Raw genomic sequence first — 17,104 nt, 5'->3', positions numbered from 1 at the left:
GCGGGCGCATCATGGATTTTTAACCTTGCGGTGGGCGGTGCTGTAAGCAGCACCAGCCGCAATGTAAAACATGCATGTCGTGCATTTGCATGCACAACGTGACCATAGGTACCCCCCATGTGCGCCCCCAATTGTGAACTCCGCATGCCAAGGAAAGGCTGCTCTCCGCCTGCACACTAATATGGATGGCGGTGTCTAGCAGACACTTTTCCACTCGGTCAACGAGTCGACTGGACGGAAATGTGGCGGACGGACTTTCCGTCCGCCTAGTATAGCGGGGGAAATGGGTGGCTGGCGGGGTAGGATGTAGGGCGGATTGCCACTGCCATGCTGGCGGTGGCGATCCACTCTACATCCTAATGGACCCCTTAGTGTGAAGTCACTTCCTTCCAGAAGTAGCTGCTTTTTATGTGCACAGAATATAAATTCCATTTTATTTATTCATTCTTTTTATATTTGAAGAATTGGCAAACACAGATTATGTGAACAAATTGTGTTTTGGTCACTGTGTTTGGGAAGTTATGTAGTGAAAGGCACTGGCTGGGCCAAATGTTTTGCTTTCCTATAGAGGGAAACCTCCAAACACCCCTAGATAGTATTGAGTTTCCTTGATGTTTTGCAATATTCCATGAATGTTCTATTATTACTGCCTGGATACGCATTGATTTGTTGATCACTTTATTTGTGTAGGTGTGAAGTAGAATGCACAACTTGTCTCAAATGTTTCTTTCTTTTAACATTTTCTTAGACAGAGGCACCCCAGATTTCCTCAACTTCCAATTCACTTTAACTCATACCCCTCACTAGCTCCATACAATTGTGTCAGGTATTTGCCCCCCCCCCCCCCATCTGTTTCAAAGTTCACCACCTGTCATAGCCCCAAGCAACTGAACCAAGCCTTCTTCTCAAAACCCACTCTCATACACACAATCACTTACACATACTTGAAGGCAAAAATAATGCTGCTCACAGGTTGTGGAAAAGAAATGAAGCACTGCAAAGCTGACAAGTTCTGCTGATTGTTCTCAAGAAGTGAGGGATGTATAACATGTTCTCCCTGACCCTCTTTTCTTTGCAGTACCATGCCTTTAAAGGAGCGACTAGAGGAGCTTCAGTGTCACTTCACCTGGAGTCTTGAGGAGGAGCAGGACAAAATTAATATAGGGCACGTGAAACAAGCTCTCAACCTCAGACTTCAATACACGCCTTACAACAACCGTTCCGCCTTTTACGCTCTGCAGGCCTATATACACCAGCGGGAAGGAAGATACCAGGAGGCCCTTGAAAGTCTTAAGACAGCTGAAGAGCTTTTGGAAGAAGTTCAACAAGCCAACTCGATCGGATATAAGTTGGTCATCTATGGTAACTATGCCTGGATTTACTATCACTTGTGCAACTATGAGATGGTAGAGCAATACCTCGACAAGTCTGACACAATCAGTCAGTTCCTTTCTCAGTCTTCTCAATCTACAGCAACTATTCCTGAGATAAGAGGAATCATTGGTTGGTCCCTAATGGCGATTGGTTTTCGATACGGAGAGCGGGCAGCAAGCTGTTTCCAGGCAGCATTGTCAGAAAACCCCAAAAATGTGGAATTCAGTGCTGGGCTGGCTATTGCACTTTATGCAGTGGCCCAACGCAACGGTGCAGCCAGAGAACTGAAAGAAGAAGCAATTTCCAAACTTAGAGATATCATCCATCAAGAGCCAATCAATTATGAGTGTAGGGCCTACCTGGCTATACTGCTTAAGCATTCAGACTTTGGTCAAGAACTTGCAGAAGATGTGGTGCAGAACAGTCGTGATCCTGAGGTCCTGAGGAATGTGGCACACGTCTTTCTAACAAAAAAGTTTAAAAGATACCGTGACATTCTAGAGCAGGCCATTTCCATCAATGGAGATTATAACATTCTCCATAGAGACCTGGGCTATTTCTACCAGAAACTACTAATGAATAATAAACATGCAGACATTTTGCCATCAGAAAATGCTAAGGCAGCAGGGATCCAGGCTTACAAACGGGCCATTCAATTGGATCCACTTTGTGTCTTTGCAAAAATTGACTTAGCAGAAATGTATGGAGCTAATAACCAAGAGGCCTACCAGCAAGAGATATATGATAATCTAGAGAGGGAGCTCCCTAATGCCAGTAAGAAATGTCAACAAGCTTTTTATGTCAGCGTCGGGAAATTTCTACTCTATAAGCAACATTTGCTAAATGATGCAGTTACAATATTTGTAAAGGGCTTCGAAATATCTAGAGAAACAAAGAACGCAAATCAATGTAAATCTGAGCTGTCACAGATAGTTAGTCTGTTTGAGGATGATGGCAGAACAGAAGAGGCCAGGGAGCTCTCACAACTTCTCCAACGGATCTAGAAGGGAAGAGATATTTTGTAGGAACAACAAAGTACAGAAGATGCGGTCATTAGAGTTAATTATGGCCACATTAGATCAGAGTTCATTCTTCCACGATAAGAAAACCAAAACCATGGATAAATAGAGCAGAACAAATGTTTTCTGAAATACTAGACCAATGAGAATAGGCCTGATTGAGAAGGTGATCTAATTTGATCTAGTAGCACAGGGCCCAATACACAATGTATTTGTGCACCTACGTTGTACTTTTGTGCGCTAACAGGTTAATTTATGAATGCAAATCCTCATTACAGGTCCACAGTATGTGATTTCACACAAATAAATAGATGTGTTAATGCAGAAAATTGCCAGAAAGCCAGTGTGCTAGAATTTCTTTGTAAGCAAATCCAATTACAGGGGCTTGTTGGTGGGCAAGTATTTAAGAACACACCTGGTGAACATCCACTAAGGTATGGGTTTCTGCTATTCACAACCCTTTTACAACTGCTCTACTGGTAGCTTCCCATTCTGAATATTGAGGACAGAAATGAATAGGTTTTCTGGGTGGAAAGGGGAGTGAACATGCCAAAATTGGCAGGGGTGTACAAGAAATCCTATCTCATCTCCACAGGAAAAATATTTTGCCGGTGGGAGAAACAAATAAATAAATAAAACTGACATATTCAGAATAATGTGTTTTATGTGAAAAGGTTTGCCCTTGTGAAAACTTGCCCAAATCTGTGTGTCTTTTGCTTTCTCGCCCTAAGTGTGCCGGCCATGCCCAGACGTGAGACCCAGGCTCACTGTGCCACTGTATTCAAGCTATCCTGGCTGTTGAGGGATAACACCCTGAAACTGGTTCTAGGATGCTTGTTTCCGATCCACAGCGGGTCTGTCTTGGCAGTTTGGGCTAGCCTGTTTCCATGAGGGACAGGTTCAAGACTGGTTTGCATATGGCCAGGTCTAAACTGGGGTGGTATGGTGAGCAAAAGAATGATGGATTTAACCCAGATCTGTTGACTAGGGTTAAATCTTTTGATTTGTTCTGCATTCCGTCCATCAATTGTGTGTCTTCTGCAAATCTGTGACAGTCACAGATTACCATAAGTACTCTTGGAATTCTTTGAAAACTGTCAATATTGTCAGAAATGCAATCCCTATATCAACTTAATCCAATCTGAGTACATTTCCAGGTTATTTTATAAATGGGACTCCCAGCTACAACATAAAATATACAGAAAATATAAAATATTTAAAATATTAATGGGTTGAATGAGGAAGATACCAATATATTACATTGAAAAATATGCCGCACAAATTACATTATTATACAAATTAATTCACTCTGAATTTCTGAGGACAAAAATGTTCTAAGATGACAATGGAAGTTTTAAAACTCAACATCAATGAGAGGATGTATCTGATTGTTGTGTGATTTGTAATTCTATATATACACAATGTTTAGTACAGTGCTCTGATGGGTTTAGCATTAAGGATGTCAAATAGCATTACCTAAATTATATTAAAAGTTTAAGTTAATGTGTCTGCTATTTAGACATACAATTAAACAAATGCCACATAAATCAGTTAATCCAAAAATGAAGCATGTTAGAATAACCCCTTTGAAGCTCATGACGAGCTCAGCTCGTCATGAGGCACGGTTGAGCTGTGCTGATGACGAGCTCAGCTCGTCATGAACAATGGGAATGCAGAATAGTTAGCATATGAGGAGAATTGCTGCAGCAGCGATGGTGTTAATAAACTAAAAACCTTTTAACTCTTAAAGTTATTTATGAAAAATGATTAAAAATAAACAGAGCAAACACAAGGAGACGATGGAAGGAGTGCTAACATTTTTCAGACACTCACCCCCAGTCACAGATCTGGGTTGAATCCATCATATTTCTCTAGCTCACTTCACCATCCCAGTGCCGATCCAGCTATATGCAAATCAGTCTTGACCTGGGACCTCATGGGAACAGTCCAGCCCGAACTGCCAAGCCAGGTCTTCCCTGGTTCGGAAACAAGCTTCCTGGGACCTGTTTCAGGGTAATACCTCTCATCAGCCAGGCTAGATTGAATCCAGTGGCAAAGTGAACAAGGTACCCACGTCTGGGCATACCATGTCAACTTAAGGCAAACAAAGCAAACAGAAGTAGATGATGGACATAGTGCTGAAACTTTTCAGACACTCTCCCCCAGTCACATATCTGGGTTGAATCCATCATTGTTCTTTAGCTCACTTCGCCACCCCAGTTTAGACCCAGCTATATGCAAATTAGTTTTGACCCTGTTGCTCATGGGAACACTCCAGCCCGAATTGCGAAGTCAGGTCTTCCCTGGATCTGAAACAAGCATCCTGGGGCTGGCTTCAGGGTAAAACTCCTCATCAGCCCCGAAATTGGTCCTAGGATGCTTGTTTCCAGTCCAGGGAGGACCTGGATTTGCAGTTCGGGCTGGACTGTTCCCATATGGCGCAGGGTCAAGACTCATCTGCATATGGCTGGGCTCAAACTGGAATGGCATGGGGAGCAAATACATGATGGATTTAGGCCCTGATCTCTGTATTGGAGTGAATGTATGACATTGTTTTGCATTCTGTCCATTAATTGTTCTGTTTGGATTTGTCGTCCCGAGTAGGAACAGCATGCTCAAAAGTGGGTCTCGTGCTCTCCATGCCACTTGATTCAAGCTATCCTGGCTGATGAGGGCGAAACCCCGAAACCGGTCCTAGTATGCTTGTTTCCAGTCCAGAGATGACCTGGCCTGGTAGTTCAGGGTGGACTGTTGCCATTTTGGCACAGGGTCAATCTGATATGCAAATGGCTGGAACGGCATGGGGACCAAAAATAAATAATGGATTGGTTTAGGCCCACGTCTATGTTCTCGAGTGAATTTATGACATCGTTCTTCATTCTGTTCATCAATTGTTCTTTTTGTGTTTGTTGCCCCGAGTAGGACGTGTATACCCAGATGTGGGCCACTGGACCCAAGCTATCATGGCTGATCGATGATGCTTGTTTTCAGTCCAGGGAAGACCTGGCCTGGTAATTTGGGGTGGACTGTTCCCATTGGGCGCAGGGTCAAGACTGATTTGCATATGGCTGGCTCAAACAGGAATGGCATGGGGAGCAGAAAAACGATAGACTGATTCAGGTCCAGATCTCTGTTCTGAAGTGAATGTATGACATTGTTCTGCATTCTGTTCATAAATTGTTCTTTTTGCATTTGTCGCCCAGAGTAGGGCGGGTATGCCCAGATGTGGGTCCCGTAATCTCCATGCCGCTGGATTCAAGCTATCCTGGCTGATGAGGGGTGAAACCCCAAAACCTGTCCTAGGATGCTTGTTTCCAGTCCAGGGAGGACATGGCGTGGCAGTTCGGGCTGGACTGTTCTCATTGGGCACATGGGTCAAGCCTGATTTGCATATGGCTGGCCTCAAACTGGAATGGCATATGGAGCAAAAAAACGATGGATTTAGGACCGGGGCTCTGTACTGGGGTGAACTGCATTCCGTCCATCGATTATTCGTTTTGCTTTAAAAAAAATATAAATGAACAGAAGCATGTAGACATTTCCAGATTTAGCAATAAACTGCAATAGGAAATTTCATGACTATAGTCTACTTATTTCAAAGCATTTCAAAGAAGCGAATGTTCTCTGTTACTCTCCTGCTTGAATGTTTTGTTTTTTCTTAGTAGAGAGTACTGTAATCCTGCTGGGCGCCCAGATTGTCTATTAGAAGAACCTCACCAAGGGAGAAGAAGAGGGGGCAAAAAATACATATACACAATGCATATATACAATTACACAATTTAATTAAAAAAACTTGCAGTGGATCTTTATTTTTTTCCTCTTAGGAAATTAACCTACGAACAAAAATACATCCGAAACCACAAGACAACGGATGTTGTTGAACGGGTGATGTGCTGAATAAGTATGTCCAATTTATTTTCATAATCCCTTGCATAGAAGACCACTCTCTCTTCACACACACCCTCTTATACACTCATGAATATCACTTATTCCTGACCCAACATAGAATTACAATCACTATACAAACACAACGCGAAAACACTCTTGCACTGGTGGTGGACATAATATAGTTGTCACACATGGGATGCACACAAAATGCAGCAGCCAGACTCACACTCAGGCTCCCACCCTGCACACACATCACCTCAGACCTCAAAGTGCTCCACTGGCTCCCCGTCCACAAACATAATCTCTTCATGCTCCTCACACACAGTTAGTAAGTCTCACACAATCTAGGTCTCTCAACCTTAACAGCCTCACCAATTTCCAATCCCCGACCACAAGCCTATGTGCGGCTAGTCTTCTACTCACTGACATGCTCTGTATCCACAGATCCAGAGCCGATGTCTACACCTTCTTGTCACTCACGCCCAAACAATAGCATCAGATCCAGCTCCCCACTCCCTGGATTCCGCGAGAAACTGAAGACAGGGCTCTTTACCTTGACCTCAGACTTGCCCAGCGCAGTGCCCTCCCATCTAATGCCTGGTACTCTCTTTAGTGATTTGGTGTGCAAGCTATTGTCTGATTATGCTAAGGAACTTTAGTGTTATAACTTGGAGACCAGTGGGTGTAACTGCTTTCCGTGTAAGCTTAGAACCCATTAAAATGTATTTGTGCTCTTACAGCTTCACATTCTCTGTGAAAACCTGTGTTAGATGCGCACCATTCATTTCTCTTGGTACCCAAAAATGTATATGTTTGTATCAATTCAGCAGTAACACAATATTGTAACACATCAAATGTTTGGGCTCAGAAGGTATTATTGGGCTTTGGCTACCCCAGATTAGAAGATATCTGAATAGGTAAGTGAAACCTGACTATCATTCCAGTCACACTGTGAAGATATTGTCCAGCTTCGTCCTAGCTGTTTGTTTCCCTCTTTGCTCCTAATTTTTTCCCATACCGTGTACGGCGGCTCAGCCGTGAGAGTACTTCTGACTAGCCCTTTCAGTTACTCTGATTTTTATTCGAGGTTGCTAAATCCTGTCTTGACACCCTTTACACAAATTGTGTTTTTGCTGCGCAGTCTAACAGTGAATAAGTCTACATTCTTAGAATGGACAAAAACTGTTTGGCCTTTACGGACGAACAGATTGCTGCTATTTTGGCGGGTCCATCGCTGCTTGAAGGTAATCCCCTAACAGGTAGTAATACAATAAGAGAAGAATGGGAGAAATTGAGTAACTTAAAGAAAAAACACATAAGGATTGCCCTACATGGGGCTCTTATGTCTGAGTACTATCGAGCAGGAGCCTCCCCGGCTAGCTTAATAGTGAGGATTGAACCTCGTATTTTCCTGGATGACAAACAGTTCCGCCTTGACTGGAGCTATATTGCAAATAAATGTACCAGAGATTGGTTGATTCTGATAATTAGTACAGCCCAGAGGCTTAGTGAGGAGGTGCTCAAAGAGATCATTGAGCTTGAGGAGACCATTAGTCGTGATAGTAGCTTTACCGACACAAAAGAACATCTGCAGAAAATTAAGGAAGATCTAGATGAATACAAACAGTATATGGTGACCCAGAAAATCAGAGGGTTACAGCAAAATTTACAGCGCTATACACACGAATGGGCGTTTCCCTATGTAAATGATTCACACTATCAACCTGCCCAAGAACAACAACAACATTTTGAAGGGGCAAGAAGAGGAAGAGGAGCCAGGCAACAACATCAGAGGCGGACACCATCAAACTGGACGTTTGATAACACATCCAGTGAGGAAGAGCCCGAACCTGGACCAAGTACTAGTAGAGTGAGATTCAACCAATCGGAGTCCTCCAATTCAGATCTAAGTGCATTATTGCAGAATTTTTTAGAACAGGGACAAGCTACAAACAAGGGACCGGCCAACAGGGAAGAGGGAAGGGACGAGGCAACCGACCTCCACCCCAATGGCAAACATTCTCCCTGCGACAGACACGGAGCAGAGGGAGGAGACCAGTCTGAAAAGTATTGTGGTCAATTTATCGGATCATCAATTGACCATGAATGAAGAAAGGGTACTCAACAAAGGGTTGGGTTTTATCCCGACACCTTCCCATGATGCTTTTAAGTGCCGAATCGAATTTCATGAGACCGTGAGGAAAATAAAGCTGAAGAAATTTTTTGCTAAACAACCTTCTGAGGAGAATAAAGGGTTTAATACTAACTTGAGGAAACCTTCCACGTTTTGCCCACCAACTGGGGCAGTCGGCCCCGAGGTGGCTGTATTCGAGGCTAAAGTCTTTAGAAGAAATCGGGAAGATTGAAAACAACAACAACAAAAACAATGGATTTAAGAACATGGCCAAAGGAGATTGGGAAGGTGTGAAGTCTCTTCAGAATAATAACGATTCAGAAAAGGGGGTGGTGATAAACAGAGTGTCTGAATTAAACAGACCACTCTTACCCAGTCCAAAGATCAGGGCTTGATCCATCACCGTTATTTATCTCACTGCCCCATCCCAGCTCAGAACCTGGCTATATGCAAATCAGTCTGTCCCTGGCCCAGTGCATCATGGGAACAGGGCAGACTAAACTACCAAGCCAATTCTTCACCAGAAAGGAGACAAGCTACCGGGGACCGGTTTCTGGCATTTCAGCCGTCTTCGGCCCGGCTTGCTTGAATCCTGATGGAGCAGTGAGAAAGGGACCCACCCTAAGCGTGGAAGGGTATTCTCAGATGTGAGACCCTTGCTCATTGCACCATCAGGATTCAAGCAAACCGGGCCGAAGACGGCTGTAATGCCAGAAACCGGTCCCCGGGAGCTTGTTTCCTTCCCAGTGTAAGAATTGGCTTTTGTAGTTTGGTTTGCCCTGTTCCCATCATGCACTGGGACAGGAACAGACTAATTTGCATACAGCCAGGTTCTGAAACTGGGATGGTGCAGTGAGCTAAAAAACGGTGTTGGATCTAGCCCTGATCTCTTGACTGGGTGAGAGCTTTCTGTTTAATTCAGAGACTCTGTCCCTCACCACCCCTTGTTGTAAATATTTTTGTCCACCCTAAGCGTGGAAGGGTATTCTCAGATGTGAGACCCTTGCTCATTGCACCATCAGGATTCAAGCAAACCGGGCCGAAGACGGCTGTAATGCCAGAAACCGGTCCCCGGGAGCTTGTTTCCTTCCCAGTGTAAGAATTGGCTTTTGTAGTTTGGTTTGCCCTGTTCCCATCATGCACTGGGACAGGAACAGACTAATTTGCATACAGCCAGGTTCTGAAACTGGGATGGTGCAGTGAGCTAAAAAACGGTGTTGGATCTAGCCCTGATCTCTTGACTGGGTGAGAGCTTTCTGTTTAATTCAGAGACTCTGTCCCTCACCACCCCTTGTTGTAAATATTTTTGTCCACCCTAAGCGTGGAAGGGTATTCTCAGATGTGAGACCCTTGCTCATTGCACCATCAGGATTCAAGCAAACCGGGCCGAAGACGGCTGTAATGCCAGAAACCGGTCCCCGGGAGCTTGTTTCCTTCCCAGTGTAAGAATTGGCTTTTGTAGTTTGGTTTGCCCTGTTCCCATCATGCACTGGGACAGGAACAGACTAATTTGCATACAGCCAGGTTCTGAAACTGGGATGGTGCAGTGAGCTAAAAAACGGTGTTGGATCTAGCCCTGATCTCTTGACTGGGTGAGAGCTTTCTGTTTAATTCAGAGACTCTGTCCCTCACCACCTCTTGTTGTAAATATTCAGAATAATAACAGCATCACAATAAAGAGCGCCGATAAAGGCGGTGCAGTGGTCATATTAAACACCTGTGACTATGAAGCTGAAGTCCATTGTTTACTAAATGTGAGAGCTAAGTACCAACCCTTGAGGAAAGATCCCACTCCGGAATTAATGACAACTATAACGGAATTGGTTGGTAATGCTAAAGAGAAGAAATGGATCAGTGCGAAGGAGGCGGAGTTCTTTATTAATAACAACCCTAGGACTCCGACCTTCAATATTCGTCCAAAAATACATAAGCCAGCCGGGCCTCCGCCGGGCCGGATGATTGTATCTGGCATCCAATCTATATTGGAACCGTTATCTCAGTTCGCTGACTACTATCTTCGCGAATCTGTGATAACACAGAAATCTTTTGTCAAGGACACAATGGACATTTTAAATGTCCTAAGTGAAATGACATTCGATCCCGAGACTTATTCATGTATTCCTCAAGATGCCGCGCTGGTGGCAGCAGCGCGAGCATTGGCCACGAAGCTAGTGCAACATTGCCACCGCAACAGACACACTTTCACGTGGGTTGTCCTGGAGAGAGTGACAGGGGATGCCCAGACAAATTAGAGACGTTTAATTACAAAAGAAGCTAGATGGATATTCCAGGAAAAGAGTGAACAGAAAGGACTCAACGAACTCCTTGAGTGGAATAAGCTACGCTAGAGATGTTCTTTTGCGAAGGTAGCTACTGTCTGCTGTGTACTTGCAGGCCCGTAAACATCATTCCAGCTACATGCTCTAATAACCACCTAATTCAGCAACAGAAAATATAGGTCCACAACAGGCCTTATAATAGTGTCGCACATGTAGTGGTGGAAAGTGGGTTACTAAGTGTGTAATATCAATGAAGTTTATACAGCACACACAAGTTCAACATAACCATATTATGTGTGTAATACCAATGTAGTATATACAACACACATAAGTTCAACTTTAGCAATACATGACAATTGTGACCTATGGAAGCAGTGGCCTCATAACTATAAAATCCATAATAAATTGTTAATTTTTGCCTATTTTGTAACAAGATGTGTGGTCAGATATAATGTTTCTGACTAATAAAATTATAGAATGAAAATTCGGCACTCACGGCGAAATCTCGCGAGATTTCGCATGAAAATACAGAGAATATGGCATTCACAATAGGAGAACTACCTATCCAAGATGGCGACTATACCTGAGGTATCGATTGTATTAATATTAAGCTATGTGAATAAGCGGGCCAGAATGAGAGATATCCTTTTAAATAATATCTGCAGGCGAGTCCAGCATAATATTTAAACTGGCATTAATAAGAGCTTGTGAAAAGGGGCACCACGTCTTAATTGGCGCACCTTATAGCGGAGGTTTGGACATGTTCAAAATGCTAAAATCCAGCATCAGGACTCTCTAATTAGTACCGTGTAAATACAGAAAAACGGATTATGTTTAAAATCAATAAAGCCCATTCAAGAGGAAAGATCGAGATCCCACGAGAACTCTACGAGACACACGCAGGGTCCTTGTATTACAGTGACTCGGGACCCATTCTAATATGGCGGCCGGAAGCACGTGACTCACACAGCCAATCAGGCAGTGCGGAAATCGGCACTAGACACGCTAAATGCAATAGCTGATGAGGGTGCCGGTGTTCCAGGGCTGAGTGCATACCGGACTGTTCTCCTCTATTGGTAACAACTTAAATAGGGCGCGAGGGGGCCTTTTGGGTGCATCTTTGATGAGAGATCTTCAAATTACAGGTACAAGATGTGTCTTTTTAAATGTAACCCTGATCTTTTGATGTTTGGTCTAGCAACAGTAACGAAGGGAGACTGGACCAAGCTCACCAATGGGGGCTGTTATCCTTTTAAATTCCTCTTGGCTGGTATGAGATGCAAGGTTCATTGAAGGGTAATTATTTCCTTCCTTGCAGCATCACGCTGTTTTTCTGCACAGAATAGCATTGTGAATTGAACAGGGTAGGACAGCAGGTAACCTCGACTTTGTATGTTTTATGTTTTACTACAGCGCGCAAAGCCCAGTGTCCTTTGCAGTGGCATTGAAAGTGGTTTGCCCTGAGGAAATTGCCTGATATAAACCAAGGCAATGAAACATGTCGGCTGTAAGTAGGGTGTGAATCGATTGGTAGTATTCACATCCTCCATTTTTTATTGTTCATATATGTACCGTATGCAACAAGAAGGAACACCATTAAAGAAATTGTCCCAGTTGCAGAGTATATTATATGTTAATTGTTAAATGTTGTGCGTTGTGTTCCATATAATTTGTGTTCACTGCACCACTCACTGTCTTTTCTTTGGGTTTAGGACACGTTTCCGTTATAGCTTGATGGCACCAATGATGATAACAGGGCCATCCTGTTGAGTACCAGCCAGGGGTCCCATTGGTGGTGCGCCCGTGAGGTGCCATCTCGCTTTCTCACCTTTTTTCTGTCGTTACACTAGGTGAATGTGGGTTTTCTACTTGTTTAAGGCTGTCTATCAGAGTTGGGCTATTTTTAACAGTGGCAGTAGACTGAGACACCCCCTACTCTAGATTCATTGTAAGAAGAGAGGTATGTTGTAATCTATGTACAACCAGAGATGCCTGCAGATCTTTGTATGGTATGGTAACTGCCTTGAACACTAGGACAATAGTAGTTTGTTGTTCAGCTTTTTTCTCTAACCTGTGCTTCCCTACCTAGCTCCATAAAAACATTACCCTCTTTAGTGCTTTATGTTGTGTTATTGCCATTTGCATAGTGAACACTCTACAGCTGGTACAACAGTGAAGTGGTTGAAACTTTTTCGGTCTACTTCTTCTCAGTCATTCTCTTGCCCTGCGACACTCTTCCAGTGACCCTTACTTTCTCAATATCCCAACCTTGCCATCACCTTTCTTTGCTCGCACCCTTCATTAAGCCTCCGTCTGAGCCTTCTCCTACCTGAACATTTAGCTCTACCCATTTCACTTGTGCCACTCATCTGCCCTTTCTATCCCTTTCCATCCCTTTTCTGTCTGTGCTCTGTCCTAAAAAATATTGTCCTCCACCATTTACTGCTGCTCTATCGATCTTCTTTCTTGACTTCCTAGACTATTCCTCAACTCTCCTCTTCATTTGTGTATATATGTAGGTATGTATATGTATGTGGCATGTAGAACTTGGCTGAAAGTGAAACAAGAAAACGTTGCTCCGCCTCCCTATCACTTGCCCACACTCCAACATCTACCAAAGCAGAAGTGGAGGACCAGCCCGAACTCTGCTCTCCGCGGCACCCTCTTCTACAGACCTCCCGGAACCCGTCCCCATGTCAGCAAATCCATAGCCGACTTCATTGCACATTACACACTCACCTCAACAGACTAACTACAACCTCCTCAGTTGTTAATTTCCACCTGGACAACCTCGATGACCACCTTACAGGAGAACCTTGCCTCCAGCAGACTGAAACAACTGGTCTACTCTCCAACCCACTCGACCCGCTCGACCCCATCTTCTCCACAAGCAACAACATCTCTGTCTGCCATACCTCCGAACTACATTGGACGGACCACCACTACATCCGTTTCTCTTTCACCAAACCCCGCAACCACTGCACCGGAATGTTGCAGACCCCAGTCGACCCTGCTCAACTGTACCACCCTCACCAGTGATGACACCTAAAGATCATGAAAACTATCCATTCTGAATCCCTCTCGTACCCCTGCCCCGGGCTTTGCGTGGATAAGGCCTGCTAGTGCTGAATCTGGCGCATCCTCGCAAAGGGGCATACCTTGGTAAAATGCCTAGTAATGTAATCTTTGTGTTTATTGTGTTTATTTAAGCTTTTAATATAGGAAGCTATGAAATGAAAGGGGCTGAACCTCTGCTCCCGTATACAGGAGCCGCTGCTGCCAGGTACCGTCAAAGCAGAGGAGCCTGCATGCTGAGTCTTTCAATGCAGGTCTCATCATGGTTCTTCTGTGAGAAATGTTCTCCACATTTAATCTCCTGGCTTCTTTTTCTGACAGTCGACAATGAGAAATAGGCAGGGCAGGCATTACAATGGCGATTGGATAGGGTGACATCCACTTGCCATTCCTCCAGCAGCGACTCCTGTACAGGCTCATGGGCACCACCCCCTTTCCTTTCATATCTTCCTAGAATAAAAGGTTAAGTGAACATAATTTAAACAAAGGTTGCGTTACTAGCCATTTTTGCAAGGCGTGCCCAATGCAATCATTACAATTTTACTGCAATGTATGAGATTCTCTGTAATTCTGCATTACTTGCACTAATCATATGATTTCTCTCGTTTTGTCCTTGATGTTTGTACAATATAGTGATCTATTTTTATAAACACTGTGTGGAGTCTTTTTGTGGTGTATTCATTGTGTTACTGTGTGAGTGTGTTGCACAAATGCTTTACACATTGACTCTGTAGAGAAATCTGCTTGCTCTGCGCCAAGCTACCAGAGGGTGAGCGAGCGCAGGTTATCTTTGGTGTGTAACTGACTCAACCTGACTAGAGCAGCAGGTTCTGCCTGGCTGGGGTGCCTACCTTAGCCAACCTGAAGCCTCATTTCTAACAGTGAGACATTGAAAAACATGCACTGTATAGTCACTGTTAGTCACTGTACTATGAATGTCTTTCCTCTTGGGAAGGCAATGTCTATGTTGTCTTGTTGGGAAGGCTCCACCACCCCCTCCCCAACCCCCTTAACCCCCCCCCCCTCCCCCACTCCCCCACAAAACACCAAGTAATCAGCTATACCAGTCAGTAGAACCCGGTGTGCCCATGGCAATCCTTCCCTGCTCTCAGCCTCCCATGAATACTGACCTAATTGCCCAGTGCATGACTGACCCTGTAATGTAGATGTGTGTGTAGCAAGCAGGTCTCTAGCAAGGATGAGGAAGACAACTTGTGGTAGCGCCCGACCCCTCCATGACCTGCGCCTCCTGAACTTCCTGAAGTGTAATAGCTGTCCTTTAAATCGCACACAGTGCTTAATTTGTAAAAGAAGTGTGCCCGTGACCGAAGCTCTAGTCCGAAGCCAGCGGCCGGTCCAATTAATCATCGGTGCGCCGAATATCAAGGCAACCTAGTATTAAAACCATGCGATGCTCCTCTAATCCACTGCTAGACTCTCCCTGTCCTTTTATCTCCCTCCTGCAGGTTCCTGCTTTCTCCCATGGTGATGGTTTTGTCTTCTTTCTCTTTCTCCGTCTTTCTGCTTTGTGTTTTCTTCTCTCTTATGCTCGCTAAATGACTGATGGGGAAAAATAAGTGCTGATCCTAAACACATGAGTACAACTACTGGCTCATATTAAGAGCTGATTGTACACTCCTCTTCAGCTGGGGAGATGTTGCTCCTACTGATTTCATAGTAAGAGTTCGAAGGCAGCAGGAGCTAATTTTGTTAAATAAATAGTTACATTATTTTTTTAACTGGCAGTCGACCTTTAAACTGTAATTTATCCTTGTGGCCTGAGCTCCCACACCTCCCCGCATTGTGAGTAGGCCACCCAGTACGGTTTTGCATTGCATTGTGGAATTTGCAGTCCTATGCATACGATTATAAAATCAGAACTACAAGTCCCAGAATGGTACCAAAAGGTTTGAGTTGGCTGAGCTGTTCAGCAAGAACCTAGTAGAGACTTAGGGGCCCATTAGGATAACAGGCGGATCGCCACCGCCCGCATGGCGGTGGCGATCAGCCCGTGATCGGACCCCGCCCACCACCCATTTCCCCCCCGCCATATTACTCTGGCGGGGGGACCGCGGCGGACCGAAAAACTCTCCGTCACTTTTCCGCCCTGTCAACGAGTTGACCGGGCGGAAAAGGGTTTAATATGGTGGCAGTAACACCACCAGCCATATTACCATGGGTGCGGTAACATGCCTTTCCGTGGCGGCATTGCCGCCACAGAAAGGTATGCGGAATAGACTGCAGGGGCCTGTTGCAGGCCCCCAGGGACTCCTGGGGGTGCACATGGGGGTACCCATGTACTGCGTGGTGCCTGCCATGTTGTGCATGGAAGTGCACAACATGTCTTCCTGGCATTGTGGCGGGTGGTGCTGAGTGCACCGCCCGCCACATTGACAGGAATGCAGGATGCGCTCACCACTGTGGCGGGCGCATCCTAATTACTCCAACAGGACCCCCCCACCCTTATGGCGGGTGGTCCCGTTTCCCTATAGGATGGCGGGCGGACAAAGTGTGCCCGCCATCCTAATGACCTCCTTAGCTGAGTAAAAACTATTGGCGTACCAAGGAAGCAACAACTACGAGTGGCTTTTTTTCACGAGCAAATTGATCAATAATAAACAATAAGAAGATTATAAAGGCGGCAAGGCACCAGACATAGAATCTGTTGTAACATGATAATGCAGAGCAATATTCCGGACTCTAGGTCGCTGTCTGTCCCATGTGGGACCCAAGGACCCGGGCAGAGTCTCCCAAACGAGATGTGAGAGGCCCCAACACAGATCTCTTGTCAGCTATCTAATAATATAAATAAAATATTAGTCAACAGTCAGCTGACTTGTGGACTTGACCCGCCCTACACAGCACCGGGCACTGGGCACACCTCAGGAGACCTAGGCTGAGGCCCACATTTAGGTCACAGCCAAGCTTTAATATTTCAAAAAGACAGTAGTTTAGCAGCCTCAACCCTAATAATGACCCAACTGCTGAATGGTCTGCCCCATAGTGGCATCAGATCACACCAGCCTGCTGGCTCTGTGATGCTCCGGCTTGGCGCTGAAAGTAAAGTAGTTTGACCTGTCCGGCGGGCACCACAGTGACTCACTAAGTCCCAAAATGAGTTAAATCAGCGAGCAGACAGTGTGGCAGCTCAGAATATGAATCTGATGATCATGACTGCGCGCAAGTAAGAAAAGCAGCAAATTTTTATCAGGAAGCATGAGCAACTTCTACCTCGCTCTAGGCTAGGCCCTGACTGCTTCTTTGCAGCAAGGGCAATTTAGTATGCATGGTGGCCTGCCGCAGCAACGACTCTGAGGCTCAGATGCACACTGGAC

The 17,104-nt window shown here is 44.9% G+C and overlaps 1 protein-coding gene across 1 annotated transcript in view; it reads left to right on the top strand.

Moving 5' to 3' along the window:
• LOC147659159 (interferon-induced protein with tetratricopeptide repeats 5-like) overlaps positions 1-7,018 on the top strand; it is a 42,821-nt gene extending 35,803 nt beyond the window's left edge. Inside the window, exon 2 of the mRNA XM_086951931.1 lies at positions 1,079-7,018. Coding sequence (XP_086808057.1) covers positions 1,083-2,378 — 1,296 coding nt within the window. The 5' untranslated portion in view covers positions 1,079-1,082 and the 3' untranslated portion in view covers positions 2,379-7,018. The remainder of the gene's footprint in view (positions 1-1,078) is intronic.
• The last annotated feature ends 10,086 nt before the right edge of the window (positions 7,019-17,104 follow it).

The sequence above is a fragment of the Lissotriton vulgaris genome, unplaced genomic scaffold (assembly GCF_964263255.1).
Source record: "Lissotriton vulgaris unplaced genomic scaffold, aLisVul1.2 SCAFFOLD_971, whole genome shotgun sequence".
NCBI lineage: Eukaryota > Metazoa > Chordata > Amphibia > Caudata > Salamandridae > Lissotriton > Lissotriton vulgaris.
The sequence above is the reverse complement of the archived record's forward strand: the minus strand, read 5'-3'. Positions and strand labels throughout refer to the sequence as shown.